The sequence below is a fragment of the Euprymna scolopes genome, chromosome 13, assembly GCF_053919585.1.
Source record: "Euprymna scolopes isolate OS-2025 chromosome 13, ASM5391958v1, whole genome shotgun sequence".
NCBI lineage: Eukaryota > Metazoa > Mollusca > Cephalopoda > Sepiida > Sepiolidae > Euprymna > Euprymna scolopes.
In genome coordinates, this window is record NC_136494.1 from 63,706,815 (window position 1) to 63,723,841 (window position 17,027).

The 17,027-nt window shown below is 32.0% G+C and overlaps 1 protein-coding gene across 3 annotated transcripts in view; it reads right to left on the reverse strand.

Annotated features, from left to right (window-relative positions):
- The window catches only part of LOC145292050 (receptor-type tyrosine-protein phosphatase H-like), a 337,274-nt gene that overhangs the window by 66,497 nt on the left and 253,750 nt on the right, over nucleotides 1-17,027 (reverse strand). For all 3 annotated transcript variants that reach the window (XR_013869540.1, XM_080138077.1, XM_080138078.1), the window contains one exon: nucleotides 6,346-6,445. Coding sequence is in view for 2 of the 3 variants with exons in the window: in XM_080138077.1 (XP_079994203.1) it covers nucleotides 6,346-6,445 (100 nt within the window). In the remaining variant the exon portion in view is untranslated. The remainder of the gene's footprint in view (nucleotides 1-6,345; nucleotides 6,446-17,027) is intronic.

Below are 17,027 nucleotides of genomic sequence, written 5' to 3' on the forward strand. Positions count from 1 at the left end.
TGTGCCCTTTGTCTTAATGTAGGGAATTCTTCATACGGCGAGGCGATGGTTATCAAGCATTAACGAATAAATTATATTAAAAAATGGTTAAACTCAACATTAAGCTCGACTTTCTGTCATAATCTTCCTCGCGTAGATGGGTGTATAGGTAACTGACAATTTAGCCACAGGAATAAAAGGAAGAAATACAAATAGTATATTTTTTATTAGCTTCCTCACAAGGATTGCCTGCAGAATTGCATGCCTATATTTTAGTTTCGAAGCCTCTCATTTAAAAGTGAGACCAAAGGGTACGCCTGCAGTATGCGAGAGATCATGTTATTTGGGCCGACGCACAATGTGATGCAGTTCATTTCAGTTTAATACGTTTGGTTTTGATGACAGAACTATGTCATCGATCATGTGAGAGGCTGTCTTCTCAATGTGTCAAGAAAACCACTAAGTTTAGTGGCGGTTCTGAGATGGAGTGGGTGATGATTTCATCAACAGGAGTTGCCCTTATCATCAGCATGTTTTTTTAATGTAGATCTACAGAATATTGTGATAAGTGTTTCAGTGTGAACAGGTATGCTAAGGCGTACAAAATGTGTTTGGGGCATGATTTGTTACAAACAATTACACTATATTCTTTATGCAAGTGTTCTTTTAATGCAGGACAGTACACCTTGTCAAAAGACTCAACAAGTTATGACTTTATTTGAAAAAGAATAAAACAAACCTAATGGACTTGTAAGCTCGAAGTCCTGAGCTGAATCCAATAGAAAATGTTTGTAAGATAACTGACAGACCAATGGAGGGAGAAATACTGCGGATGTTTTCCAAAAGAATATTTAGATCATAGGATCAACAATGTAGGAAAGTCATTGCAGATAAGAGGACGCTTTAACTTTAATTTTGTTGATAATTTGTTAAAGGAGATTGTTTCTAATCTTTTATTCAGTAGTTTATTTCCTTTGTTCTGTTTAATAATTATTTTTGTAGAAAACTATCATGTAAACTTGTGTAACTTTCTATAATATTTATACTCTACACCTTAATATTTATTCGGTAAAAATCCTATTGCTAATTACACATTAATTTTTACTACATATATTTATGTTTTTGTTTAACACTTTGATTATATTATGGCCGCTAATATATATATATATATATATATATATATATATATATATATATATATATATATATATACTAGCAAAAGTAACCGTCGTTGACTGGGTTCAGAAACAGCCTACAGAAAATGGACTCTGATTTATGAAAGTATGATAGGTTATGAAAAGGAAGGGTTATAAAGAGATAGCTTCGAATTTAGGGGTATCAAAACCAAAGCAAAATATGATGAAAGTAAAAATAAAATAGATAAATCCCATAATTTATTATACCATACCTGTTCACACTGAAACACTTATCACAATATTCTGTGGATCTATATTATAAAACCTTGTTAAACTTTGTGACATATTTCCATTCTATGGAGGGCAGGTGGGAACGAACACCCCATAATTTTGTTATACCATATTTCTTCAAACTGAAACATAATTATCAACGTATACTTACGCAGAAAGGTATGAAAAGTCTTTAGTAAAGTTTGTGCCTATTTCCATTCTATGGAGGACAGGCGCGAGTACAGACCCCACAATTTTATTATACTATCCCTATTTAAGTTAAACCATACTTATCAAAGTATTATTATGTACATCTATATCAAAAATACTTGTAAACGTTTTTTTTTTTAATTTTAATTTTTTATTTCAATACTTTGTGGACCAGGCGCGAACACAGACCCCACAATTTTAATGAAACACCGTTCTGCCAGATCAAACATACCCATTCATGTGTCTCGATTCATCTTCTATCATTATATGTAATCAGTTTTTTTTTTTAAATAGTCAACCATATAGGAGCCTATTTGTGACTACACACACACACACATTCAGCTTTATATTATATATATATATATATATATATATATAACTGAAATTGCCTGTCTGCGTGTGTATGTGTATGTGTATGTGCTTGTGTGTGTACATTTCTCTACCAAACTACTCTGTCATTTTTCAGTCCACAGACTCGAGATTTGACAGGGGTACTGAGATTTGGCAATAATTTTTAATCAGTTTTCAGCCAGAAATTTGGCTTTCAACGGGGTTTAAATTCAATGATTTTACCTTTAGAAACTTTACCAAATTCCTCCGCAATTTTAGGTCTAAACACTTGAAATTGTAGATATACGTTCCTTGGACGTGGATAAAACTTTTTCATTTGATTTCAACCCAAAACAATAAATGTTAAGAGGTCAAAATTAGGAGCGAATTAAAAAAAATTGACTTCGGCGGTCTCTACCAAATTACTCATCCAATTTGGTCTAAACATTTGAAATTTTACATAAAGTTTATTCACACGTAGGGCAATGTTTTTCATCGGTTTTTGGCCGAAAATTTGGTTAAAAAGAAGTCAAAGTTCAAAAGATTTTACCTTTGAGGTCACTAATAAACTATTCAGTCGTTTTGGGGTTTAAACATTTTAAATTTATACATAAAGAGTATTCGGACATTCGGAAAGTTTTTAATCTATTTTTTAGGCGAGAATTTGGCTGCCGAGTCGTCAAAGTTGAAAGAGTTTGACCTTGCAAACTCCTTCTTCAATTTTGAGTAATAATTTGAGTAATTTGGTAGAGACCGCCGAAGTCAATTTTTTTAATTCGCTCCTAATTTTGACCTCTTAACATTTATTGTTTGGGGTTGAAATCAAATGAAAAAGTTTTATCCACGTCCAAGGAACGTATATCTACAATTTCAAGTGTTTAGACCTAAAATTGCGGAGGAATTTGGTAAAGTTTCTAAAGGTAAAATCATTGAATTTAAACCCCGTTGAAAGCCAAATTTCTGGCTGAAAACTGATTAAAAATTATTGCCAAATCTCAGTACCCCTGTCAAATCTCGAGTCTGTGGACTGAAAAATGACAGAGTAGTTTGGTAGAGAAATGTACACACACAGGCACATACACATACACATACACACGCAGACAGGCAATTTCAGTTATATATATATATATATATATATATATATATATATATATATATAATATAAAGCTGAATGTGTGTGTGTGTGTGTGTGTGTGTGTGTGTAGTCACAAATAGGCTCCTATATGGTTGACTATTTAAAAAAAAAAACTGATTACATATAATGATAGAAGATGAATCGAGACACATGAATGGGTATGTTTGATCTGGCAGAACGGTGTTTCATTACAATTATGGGGTCTGTGTTCGCGCCTGGTCCACAAAGTATTGAAATAAAAAAATTAAAATTAAAAAAAAAACGTTTACAAGTATTTTTGATATAGATGTACATAAGAATACTTTGATAAGTATGGTTTAACTTAAATAGGAATAGTATAACAAAATTGTGGGGTCTGCATTCGCGCCTGGCCTCCATAGAATGGAAATAGGCACAAACTTTACTAAAGACTTTTCATACCTTTCTGCGTAAGTATACGTTGATAATTATGTTTCAGTTTGAAGAAATATGGTATAACAAAATTATGGGGTGTTCGTTCCCACCTGCCCTCCATAGAATGGAAATATGTCACAAAGTTTAACAAGGTTTTATAATATAGATCCACAGAATATTGTGATAAGTGTTTCAGTGTGAACAGGTATGGTATAATAAATTATGGGATTTATCTATTTTATTTTTACTTTCATCATATTTTGCTTTGGTTTAGATACCTCTAAATTCGAAGCTATCTCTTTATAACCCTTCCTGTATTGTTTTGGGCTCAAATCAAGTTAAGGTAGACCCATGTCGAAAAAACCTATATTTAAAATTTTAAGTGTTTCGACCCAAATTTGGCGGAGGAGTTTGGTAGAGTTCTCAAAGATCAAATTGTTGAACTTTGACCCCTTAACAGCCAAACTTCTGGCTGAAAATGGATTACAAAGATTTTTCCAAATCTCAGTAACCTGTATATCAAATATCGAGTCTGTAGACTGAAAATTGACAGAGTTATTGCGTAGGGAAATGTACACAGACACACAGACACAGACAGACAAACACGTTTACATATATATATATATATATATATATATATATATATATATATATATATATATATATATACGGCACTATCACGTTGACACACCGATATCGCCATATCACCGTAATTTTGAAAATATGGGCCTGACCAGTCGCAGAGTGTTAACCATTTAGGAAGGTTAGGCGCTGTATGTACCGCGCCGAGTCGTAGAAATTTCCAGGTTGGTATCTGGGGGCAAATTAATTCACCGCAGAAACGTGGTTTCAATAAGTGTGGTTGGTTTTACACAAGGCCTTTACCACTATAAACTAATCATCTGTGTTGATTTCCGAACAACTTAGTTGATGTGGCGGAACCTCATATGTTTAAAGAGACACAGGAGAGCATGTATATGTGTGTGTGTGTGTGAGGGTGTGTGTGTGTTTGTGTGTCTGTGTCTCTGTGTGTATTCATGCATATATATATATATATATATGTATATATATATATATATATATATATATACATAATTGGGGGTATAGATAAAAATATATGTACATTAACTTAATATAAATATACAGGCATTACCCATTTATCTCCATATCATAGGTCAAGTCATTATTGTGCACGTCAAGCCCCTTTAAGTCAATCAACAAATGTTGGTCTCATGAGAAGCCAGCACGCCAATAATCGCCGATGCTCTGATAGCCTGACATATCACGATAACTTATCGCGCCTTTAACATTCAATGATTGTCCTAACGGACTTGAAACTCAGACAGATGTCTGGACTATTTTGATGAGAAAAATTCGTACCGATCTTATATACGGTTCCTTTAAAATTTCCTACAGTTAGAACTTCAAAAAAACAGTTGTTATAAATAAATAACCGTTTTCATCGATATTTCTATCGTTTTTGAATGTTGTACAAGTTTTTATAAGACTTTATGCACTAAAAATTAGCATATGTGTACTAAGTACACATATGCCGTATTGCTAGGGTCTAAAAACAAATGACAGTTTTGTTTACGAAGAAATATAAATTAATTTGAGTGAATTTAATCTTGTAATCAAATCATTGTGTGAAACAATAGTTTTTAGTCTGTTTTAGTATTCAATTAATAACGAATGATAAATAAACATATGTAATAATGTAAAGAATTACTTTTAATGTTTTAACATATAAGGTGTTTCTTTAAGTATTTGTTTTTGCCGAAGTAAAACAATAATAATTTGCAATGTGAGCTATATTTAATTTAATTTAATGCTACAATATATTAAATATTAGCAAATAATATTTGGCGAGTAATTAAAAATGTATCTACTCTAAAACGTGTCTTATTCGGAACAAATATTGTCAGAAAATAAGCTATCTATATATCTATAAAACTGAAATTGACTATGCGTGTGTCTGTCTGTGTACATTTCCCTATCGAATTACTCTGTCAATTTTCAATCTACAGACACTAGATTTGACACAATATTTTTTAAATCACTTTAAAATGACCCTACGCTCAAAATGACAGCATAATGTGACACAGGGTAAGAAATTGGAGAAGTTCAGCCGGCGCACCTAATGGAGGTACACTCTGGCGTAGGAAAAATTGGCTGGGATTCCTGAGCTAACAAGCAATAAACTTGCCCCACCCGAAAGCCGGGTGGCAAGGCCTGGGAGGATGGACCTCTAGGTAATAATCAAGTGGCGAACCTCAGTCTGACAGGTACTGGAGCAGTCTCTGGGATGCATTTGTCGGGCTGATTGTCAATAACGGATTCTTGACTGGTACACTCCATACCCAAATGCCCAAGCGAAAGAGCAACATCCTCCAACATTAAAAATAATAATGGGGGGGGCTGAATTGTATTCGACCTTCCAACACCCAGGTTGTCAGTGTGTATCCTTAATAATTTAACCACGTTTACCTTCCGAAAAGTTATTTAAATTCTGATTCCTTTCATTCACTTTCCCACTCTCAGTTTGGTCTAATCTTTCTTGCGGGATTTCTAAACTAGACGTTCAGGAATTTATAAAGTCGTGTTTTACCTTTTGTGGCAAATCATTTAACAAGGTAAAATCTTTCTTCGGGATCAACTTCATTTCTTTTTTACCTATTATTCCAAAATTCAAAATTCTATAAAAACTGAGCCACTTGAGCTATATGGCTGAACTTTGCAGTCAAAATTAATTTTAATAAAATCTAATGATTAGCATTTTTGTTTATTTGCGACTTTGACCTCCAATAAGCGATCACATTAAGCTGAACTGCCAGAATGATAAAATCATATTGATTGACTAAGGTTCCTTAATCGTAAAAATGCTAAACTTACAACAACTGCTTTCTCCACATAAAGAAGACGGCTGCCATTGATATCACTGCTATGCAGATCAGAATTGGTGTGCTGATATATGCTGGGCTCAAGTCCTTTTCTAAAATAAAAATAAAAAGAAGCATTTAACTATTTTGATCAATAATGTTTTAATGTGAATTCAGAAACTACCGGATACTAGTGCCTAGGGAATGAGATACTCGAGAAGTACGTGCATTAAAATTCTTTGGCGCAGTTGGTTTAATAAGGAATGTTATTTAAAAGCATTCTGATCATAAACGTTGCCATATAAATAAATTGCATTACATATACATTCAAACATGAGAAATTGTTAATGTTTTTGGAGTGAGAAGTGATGGCATTTCGTTTTCAAATTGATGAGGCAAGACAAAATAATCTTTTAAATATAGATTTAACTGCTAGTCATTAGACCATTCCTGTCGCGTTAACTGATTCGCATATGAAGACAACGATTGAACTCTGCAAAGTTGAAAATTCTAAAGTGTGGAGGACGATTCGAAATATTTTAATTATTTTAGCAAAAATCAATCACCCATCTTCAAAATGCATAAACATTATGACCCATCTTTACATTGAAAAGTTTAACAAAATTCAGAAAATCAACAAATTTTAATTAAAAAAAGTCAGTATTTATTAATTAACCATCAAAGAATATAATCAACACATTGTTTTTTAATCTTAATCAAAATGTATTACTTTTTCTAAACTAAAATATCTTTACTAAAGTTATTGTTTTAAATACTACAAACGTACGAATTAAGTTTTGCGTTTTTATTAAAATAAAACATCGTCGATGCTAATTTATTTTTATATATTTCTTGAATATTGCGAAACAGTATTTTAAGTCTGTGTTAATGAAGCAAATATAAATTGAGGAAAAATTAGTTTTTTGAACTAAAGATATTATTAATGAATTAAGCATTTTGATTCAATATCTTAAATAAAGAAATAATATCATTGCAAAATGATTTTGTTATTTTAGAGAAATCTTTTAATGAGATAATCTAATATTTTCTTTGTATACAGGAACGTATAAACATTAGTGTAATAATATATTTTTCAAAAATCTTGATATTAACAAAAAATTAAAACATTGTGTACCTGGGTAATTAAAAAAAATAATTTAAAAAATGGGATAATTTCAACTAACGGTAAATTTTAAGAAGTACGCATAAATATCGTTGTGGAAAAGCAGACGAAATTTACAACCCACTTTACCACTACAATTTTTAGAGAAATCTGCGACTCGGTCAATTATAGAATTTATGGTCAAATATTCGGAAAAATAAAACTTAAGTTTCTCTGTTGAGTAATAAAAACCATTTTTTTCTTTCAAATTCTATTTAAATATTAATAATTATTTTAGCTTTTTTAATGAATAAATTATCAGCGTATTCGGTGAATTTAATTGACTTTCACACACTTATGCACAAATCATTTTTTCAAGGTTGAATTCTATTTAATTTAATTATTAATAAATTGTTTTAGGTTTTTAATGCATGAATTGCCAGTGTAATCAGTGAATTTAATTAGCTTTCTAGTTTTTTTTTAAGTATTTATCGAGCATTTATAAACATAGGTAACAAAACAAAATAGGGTTAGAAATAAATATACAGCACATACTTGACTTGTTACTACAGCTCATCTAAATTACTTTTCTAACTACTTAAAAAGGATATTTCTGTGTGAGATTATTTTAAAGTTTATTATACTTAAAAATAAAATAGTGCTAAACACGTCAAGTTAGAACGGAATAAATGTCTCTTTACAGCCACACTCAAGCCTCGATAATCGCTGAAAAACTGAGAATTATTAAATGTCAGGCAGTTTGTTACCGAAGGCAAGCTAAGTTATTTTTCTCCTACTTTATTATGTTTGTTTTTGTTTAAATGTATTTAAAAGTGTTTTACTAAAACAAATAAATGTAATATGGAGCCTGCTAACGAACCGCTAAACTTTGGAACCTTCCATGTTCCCTGCTTTCCTACAGCAATAATGTGCAAAAAGTTTAAGTATAATCTGGACAAACATCTAGCTGCTCAACTCCCTACAGTTTCCTGTTAGACACGATCAAAAATAGTAGTTCATTATGTTCCGAATGGCAATATGCCTTGTTTGGGGTGAAAAGCATGAAAAAAAACATTTGTGGAATATAGGATAATAATCAAATGCGAAAAGAATCTTCTATTGTTGTTAATTTAATAACCTTAAAATAAAAAGAAATTAAATTATTATACGTTTTCAATTGCCAAAAACTATTACAAAAACCATTAAAAATTTAATGAATTATGTTATTAAGGGCTTTCATACTTTTTGGAAATTCGGTATGTTTATTCAGATATTAATGCAGAGCCTTTTATTGGCACAACGCTCAGTTTTGGGGGATAATTATGCAATTTTTTAGTAATACGTAAGTATATTTATTTTAATAAATCTTTATATTTGGAATAGTTCCACAAAACTGATATTTACCTTTTCAAAGAAATTTAAACACGAATTTTTCATGCGACATTTTTCAATTAAGTTTTCGATTTTCTTAGTCGCTGTGATAACATTTTCCCCTTCTATATTTTATGTAATTATATGTAATGCATGTAAACTTTTAGAAAGTAACTTTAGGCTTTTATTATTCAATCACAATCAAAATTTAAACGAAAACTACTAGAATAATTAAAGATGAAGCCCGTTGTATAACAAACCTAAGATCCGACTTATATATATATATATATATATATATATATATATATATATATATATATATGTATATATATATATATACAACAACATCTTTCTAAATTGAGAATTCGCTGTGCAGGAAGTACAGAGCAAAGCCGATGAATATAGAATAACGAAATTAACACGTATGAGATAATTAATTTATTTTTGTCTTCTGTGAAGGAGAGCCAATGGAGACAATCAGAACATTTTGGGGAGAGCAATCTTTTAGAATATGGATTGGCTTTGAACTGTTCTGTTATTTTAGAAAAAAGTCGCGCCGTTTCCGTCTACTTTTTTCTTGCATTTCCATCTGAACTTTGATTATTGATAGGTTTAATGAAGGATATTAATATCTTTTGTCATACACATTAAATATTACATTGTTGCTGAGTACTTAAAACCCACGTCCCACCTTTTAATGTTGCTTTGAGGATGCTCCTTATTAGACATGAAATAATACGAATATTTAAATTCTATATATGAATTAAATAAATACGACTACAATTAATGTGGATAGCTAAGAAAAACACGATTAAACATAGTTATCTTAAATTCAGAGGTGGGGGCATGAGTTTCTTGAACAACACTTGGATGTTTAATCGTGGCAATAGGATTGCGGGTGTAGTTGGATAATCTTGCTGAATAATTCTCATAAGTCATTTATTTCTAATAAGTGAAGCAGACAGAATTTTGATCCATAAGCAACAAGTTCTAGAAAAAACATAAGGCTAAACATAAAAGAGATTCAAGTCAACTTGATTTGAGAATTATTGGAAGAAACGTTCTCGCAGTTATAACATGATAATGAAAAAGTTATTCCAGTAAAGTAATGAAAAATGGGAAAAAAAAGAAAGATCGTAAACTGTTGTGGAAAGTGAAATAAGATTAATTATTAAAACGAAAAAGGAAAGATAATTCAAAGAGATGCCGCTGAGGTAGATATGATAATCGAAGTAGGAGTGTGTGTGTGTGTGTGTGTGTGTGTGTGTGTGTGTGTGTGTGTGTGTGTGGGTGTGTGTGTGTGTGTGTGTGTTGGAATATTTGATCGAATAATTATTTTTTATAAGAAAACGATTACTGAAGACTGATTAAGTATTTTCTTTGGCTTTTTTCTTGTTTTGAAAGTGATTTAGCTGTTGAAGGTTTTCAGTTGAAGTGAAAATTGTGCTATACCTCGGTGTTGTGGCCTGCGCTTTTTTGCGTCTCATGGCTAAAACCGATGTCATATGTGTGGTTCCAGCGATCAGTGCGTGTATGGATACACCTGAGTTGTCCGAAACTAGGCGATGTTACATTTGTAATTCCGCGCGTGGGATCGCATTTAAAATGTAATCGCCATGACTGTGGACCACCGACCGTGGTAGTGGTAGCGTTACAGAATATTAAGCAAGTATAAGGTCATTAGTTAGGATAAAAAATAGAGTTCAGTCATGGGTTAGTTTAATGTACTCGGATTTCATCTCGACATACTCGGAGCTAGTACTGGATGTGACGTCACATAGTCATTTTTAGTCATGGCCACATATCATTTTTACGTTTCTGTTCACATGTACGTATGTGTGGAGCATTTTAGAAATTGGTGAGGGTAAAATGCACTGTGGTGATAGTAAAATGATTATTTAAATGACAAGAAGTATTCAGATCCGATTGTTTTCGGTGATTATGTCGAAAGGGATCGGTTTGAAGTCATAAAACCTGGGAATCTTCTAAATATGGGTGTTCAGTATACACGAAGAAAGACTGGCCTGTGCTAGAGGAATTGGTGCATTGAAAATGTAATCTATTTTGTCACAAGATTTGATTTTTTAATAAACTTAGCACAAAAATCTGACCTGATGGAGAGAAACCGATTCCATTCCCTGATGCAATAGTACAAAAACGCTAAATCAATTGTAGAAATCTAGACAACATTAAGAAAGTAAAAAAAATATTCCCCAGTGCGTCTGATTCTAAAAAAAAATGAATAAACGATGCTTAACAACAATAATCAGCAGACTAAGCCATATAAATGTTATGACGTGATGTTCATTTACTCTATTTATGCAGTAGAAGAACCCTTCTAGAGACGAAGTACAGAGTTACGATGAAATATCGTAGCAACCAAGGAAGTTAGATGGCCATAGTGTAAAACGCAGATTTCCTTTAACATACTATTCTGTATGTAAATACACAACTATAACTACGCCATCGTGTTGTTTAATTATTTTCGATCTTTCAATGTCACAGCACTGGCGAAGAGGATCCGAACTGATACTTCACAACACTGATGACCAAGTACTGGAACTTGGATCAATGTAACTCGAACTTATGGAATTTGAGCTTATTTGGACACGAAAATAATCGGACTTATGTTGTACACTGGCAACGAAAAATTTATATTGGATAGAAAAATATTACTACAAATTGAGATGTTTGATTTTCAGAAAAACAAAAGCCTTGATGGTATGCCCTGAATAACTGTTAATTATAATAATAGAGCGAGAAGTGAATATCAAATGAGATTTTTGAAAAGCAATATATGTAAAAACTGAAACGACAGTCCACCATCGTGAAGTAGGATTGAAGAAAAGAATTATTGTTTCTGCGTAGAATGAAACAGTTTTCAAATCAAACATTGACTTGATTATCGCCATCTTAGGCATTGTATCACATGTTTTCCATGGGACGGGAGTTAATACTGTCACGGTTGCAACCATTTTCTCTGCCTCGTATACATATCATTGGTGAATCATATTTAAACAACAGTCCGACAGAAACTACCGGCCTTTTATCTGCTGGACTGAAGAAGTGTCCTGGTTAATTCTAGCAGGTGTGCCTCTCAGATCTTTCCGCCCAACTTTAGGGTTGAGCTAGGAGTATCAGAAGCCGCCATTGAAAACTTGAATAAATATCTGGTTACATAGATTGTCTCTGTTTCGAAGCTTATAATCAATATGAAAATGTAATTTCAAACCGTAATTTTTTTCAATAAAATGAGAAAAGACTATATTTTAAAATAATGAAACGTTTAATTGAAAAAATACAATTTTTGTTCATCGGTTTTCTAAAAAAAAAGATTTCACGAAATTCAATAATTTTTAACTGATACCAAAATCTATTAAATAAATATCAATGCCAAAAAATCACTTACCTGTAAAAAAAACAAGCAATGGGTGCTTCAATTGGTTATTTTTAAGAATTGTCCATATTTATATTTTATATTCTATGTATTTTTTTAAATAAAAGGATTTTTTAAAGCCAGGGTAGCAGAAAATCGGATTTTCGTAACCCGTTTTGCACCATTCGGTAAAATCTCTGCTGCTCGTTATTTCGAAATTAGTTAATGTCTCTTTTTATTGTGTGCTGTTAACCAAAATTACTATTTTTGGTCCTCCGTAGTTAAAAAGCACACATTCACTTATAATTTTTTGCCGTTATACAAATAATACAATGAACTGATTTTTTTTTATTCTCTTAATGAAATGCACGAGTTTTTGATTATTATATTTTCTTTGTACTTTATCGAGTGAATTTTTTCTTTAATATCTAAAAAAAGAAAACATTGAATCTAATAGAAAAAAAATTGTGGTTACCGTCCAGTATTTATTTGACTATATAAGCATTATATGAGCTTTCATTTTAAAAAAATTAACGTGGTTTAAAAAACAAAGGCTTCACACTTTGGACTTTACAGGTAAATTTCGAAAAAACACTCCTTTTTTTGTTTTAAATTAAAATATTTTATTTATTGATCTTTATCTTCAATTTGTGATATATTAAACTTTGGTGAGTAAATTAATTATATAATTTTTAATAGACATTTCAAAATGGGGGGGGTGAATTTAACAAAAAACGTTTGTCTAAAATATTAAATTTAGTTTATTGGAAAGAGCATAACATTTCACATTGATCTTGAAAATATCGTAAAAATTTAACCAATAGAAAAATTTGGATAGATTTTTAAAGTTTAAAAATTGAAAATTATTTAACTCGTAAAATTCAATTGATTTCATTACGTAAAAAATGGCCGCATGAAGGCGCGCCGGCATTTTTTAAACATTTTGTAAACATTGTTTTTTTTTTAAATAAATAATAATATTCCTATTATTTTTTTAAACAATTTTAATAGTTTATTTTGGAAGTATATCCCATAAGGAAAATAAGCAATCCAGTTTAAACAGCGAAATTATGAGGATTTTTTTATATTTTATTCACAGTTTTCTGTTAGGGGTGTCAAAAATTCCCCCAAAATTCTGATACGCCTAGGGTTAAGTTGCTTTAACTGTCTGAGACGCCCCGATCGGAGAACTTCAGCAATGCGATCCAACTAATTTTAAGAGACCAGAGTACGCTTTCGGATTAGGTTGATTGACCCCCACCTTCCAGCTTTGTGTTATATTTTCCTGCGGTTTGAAGGAAATTGATACTGGCATGGTGCAATCATTGTTGGCAATCATAACCACAGTATCCGACGTATATTTTCTATAGCATACTATTCAGTACATGCACTCTTGTAAATATAGCAACGTGCTATCTTAGTTATTATCGGGTTTTTAAGGTCGCAAAAATGAATAGGGTGCTATATTTTTATACAAACTCTTGTAAGGTAAGACGGTAATCAAACACGGCTTTGCTACCCTCCTGAACCCTTGTTGGACGAAACAACGATTCATTACGGCGGTTGACAAACTGAGTAAAATATTGACGACTAAATGTGCCAGAAGTTCTGTGTGAGAGCGGTGGACAACTAAGTACGCTTTTCATAACTGCCCCTGAACCTATCAACCGTTGCAACTCTTACCATTAGACGCTCCTCTTTCCTCGGGTAGGAAAAGTTGATCTGCGTTCTCGACTTATAAGAAATCTAACAATCTAGATGACATGGAACAACCACTGGTCCATTTTGATCTAAATAGCGGGAACCATTTAAAATGCTTCGGGAATATAAAGTGTTCTAAATCTACTAACAGCGTCTCAATCAAAAGCAGACAATATCGACATCACGATGTTTGACAGAGCATTCGCGTCCAACTCGCTTAACTACAACAATATCCAGCAGAAGCGATTTCGAGATATTTTTACTGTATTGTCCGCGACAGATGACCATCTTCATCTAGCTCAAACAACCCTGGGGAACCATATCCTGACTTCTATACAGGAGGCCAACTTGCTTAACAAATAACAAAATCAGCAGAAACTGCTTCCGGCGACTTACGGTGAACATCAAATTTTGGTGTTAACTTCCGTCTATTCAGTCGTGAATCTTTTCGTAACATGGAAAACTATAGAAGCTTTCGAACTGAAAACATTATTTAATTCAATTTGGTGGATTTCTCTCGTTTTGTTAATCATGCCCTAGTAAGAGTGTTAGGTAAACTGTAGTTTCTTCTCACTATAATCGTTTGTAGAGAATGTTTAAACATTATTCGCGTGAAAACTGACACTTAAAGCGGAGTGTTATTCAAGGCTATTTTTCGTTATGCCAGAAGAAATGGTCGTTATGCAAAGATTTATTCATACTTTCAGAGGTATATGTAGTTATGGCTTACATAACAGGATCAATCAACCTCCGTGAATAAAATTTAAAAAGTTAAGTTTGTAAATTTGGTTTCCTAAAGGTTTTCCAGTTTGAAAATATGTAGCTGAACAATGTCGGCGGTTACATCGACTAAAACGCTGTGAAAATACCAAACAAGATTTTAAAGAAATAAGTTTGAATAATAAAAATCTTCAGCGCTTTCTTTTTGGTTTTCTTATATAAACTAATCTCCAAGAATCAACAAATAATGACATTCATGGTTCAGTATTTATTTTCAAGCGCCTTTTTAGGAAATTATCCACAAACATAATTTCTGGATCTTGGACTACGCTTCCGAACCCGCATTCATGCCTTTTTGTGTGGTGGGTGGATATCCTTTAGCGAAATGAGTCTCACCAATTTCAACTATTGTGTTAACTCCATTTATTTTGTTTCGTCCGCTTCTTATCACACATTTCCATCCCGCACACATTCAATCAACAGCTCAGGATGGATGAAAGTTACTTGTTTGCACTATTTCTTCATAAATCTCACAGTTGTGGTCATTTTAATTCGATTCCTTTCCATTCGGTTTCTCATTCTCTGTCTTTAAATTGTTTGTTACATTGCCAAATTGCTTGTTTGGAAATATATGCAACCATGGTGTGTCAATTACATAGAATCCTTTGGGATCGTAACACCTCCTATTCCTGGAGAAATCTAATTGTTCATCCCTCCGTGTCCAGTGATGCCATAATTTAATTATTTCTTTTTATTAGCATTGGTAATAACATTAATTTCCTGTATTAATTCTGAAATTTCTACATTGTATATTTTAACATTATTATTTCAAATATCCACGAACGACTTTTTTATGACTTCCATCAAGAAAGTTATGTTTTCGATAAAGTTTGTTTGTGTATATGTTATCGCTTGTATCGCATTGATCGATTGTAACAAAATAATCAGAATATTGACATTGCGCTTTATAGTTCAGGCTTTATAGTCCAGGCTTTATAGTTCAGGTTTATAGTTCAGGTATTATAGTTAAGGTTTTATAGTTCAGGCTTTATAGTCCAGGCTTCATAGTTCAGGTTTATAGTTCAGGCTTTATAGTTCAGGCTTTATAGTTCAGGTTCTATAGTTCAGGCTTTATAGTTAAGGTTATATAGTTCAGGTTTTATAGTTCAGGTTTTATAGTTCCGGTTTATTGTCCAGGTTTGATAGTTCAGGCTTTATAGTTCAGGTGTTATAGTTCAGGTTTTATAGTTCAGGGTTTATAGTTAAGGTTTATAGTTCAGGTATTATAGTTCAGGTTTTATAATTGAGGCTTTATAGTCCAGGCTTTATAGTTCAGGTTTTATAGCTCAGGCTTTATAGTCCAGGCTTTATAGTTAAGGTTTATAGTTCAGGTATTATAATTAAGGTTTTATAGTTAAGGCTTTATAGTTCAGGTTTTATAGTCCAGGCTTTTTAGTTCAGGTTATATAGTTCAGGTTTTATAGTTCAGGTTTTATAGTTAAGGTTTATAGTTAAGGTTTATAGTTCAGGTTTATGGTTCAGGTTTATAGTTCAGGTTTAATAGTTCAGGTTTATAGTTCAGGTTTATAGTTCAGGTTTTATAGTTAAGGCTTTGTATTTCAGGTTTTATAGTTCAGGCTTTATAGTCCAGACTTTATAGTTCAGGTTTATAATTCAGGTATTATAGTTAAGGTTTTATAGTTCAGGCTTTATAGTCCAGGTTCCATAGTTCAGGTTTATAATTCAGGCTTTATAGTTCAGGCTTTATAGTTCAGGTTTTATAGTTCAGGCTTTATAGTCCAGGCTTTATAGTTCAGGTTTATAGTTCAGGTATTATAGTTCAGGTTTTATAGTTAAGGTTTATAGTTCAGGTTTTATAGTTGAGGCTTTATAGTTCAGGTTATATAGTTCAGGTTTTATAGTTCAGGCATTATAGTTCCGGCTTATCGTCCAGGTTTTATAGTTCAGGCCTTATAGTTCAGGTTTATAGTTCAGGTTTCATAGTTCAGGGTGTAAAGTTAAGGTTTTATAGTTCAGGTATTATAGTTCAGGTATTATAGTTGAGGCTTTATAGTTCAGGTTTTATAGTTCAGGTTTTATAGCTCAGGCTTTATAGTCCAGGCTTTATAGTTCAGGTATTATAGTTAAGGTTTTATAGTTCAGGTTTTATAGTTCAGGCTTTATAGTTCAGGTTTTATAGTTCAGGCTTTATAGTTCAGGTTTATAGTTAATTTCTTATAGTTCAGGCTTTATAGTTCAGGTTTATAGTTCAGGTAGTATTATTCAGGTTTTATAGTTCAGGCTTAATAGTCCAGGCTTTATAGTTCAGGTTTTATAGTTCAGGCTTTTTAGTTCAGGTTATATAGTTCAGGTTTTATAGTTCAGGTTTTATAGTTAAGGTTTATAGTTAAGGTTTATAGTTAAG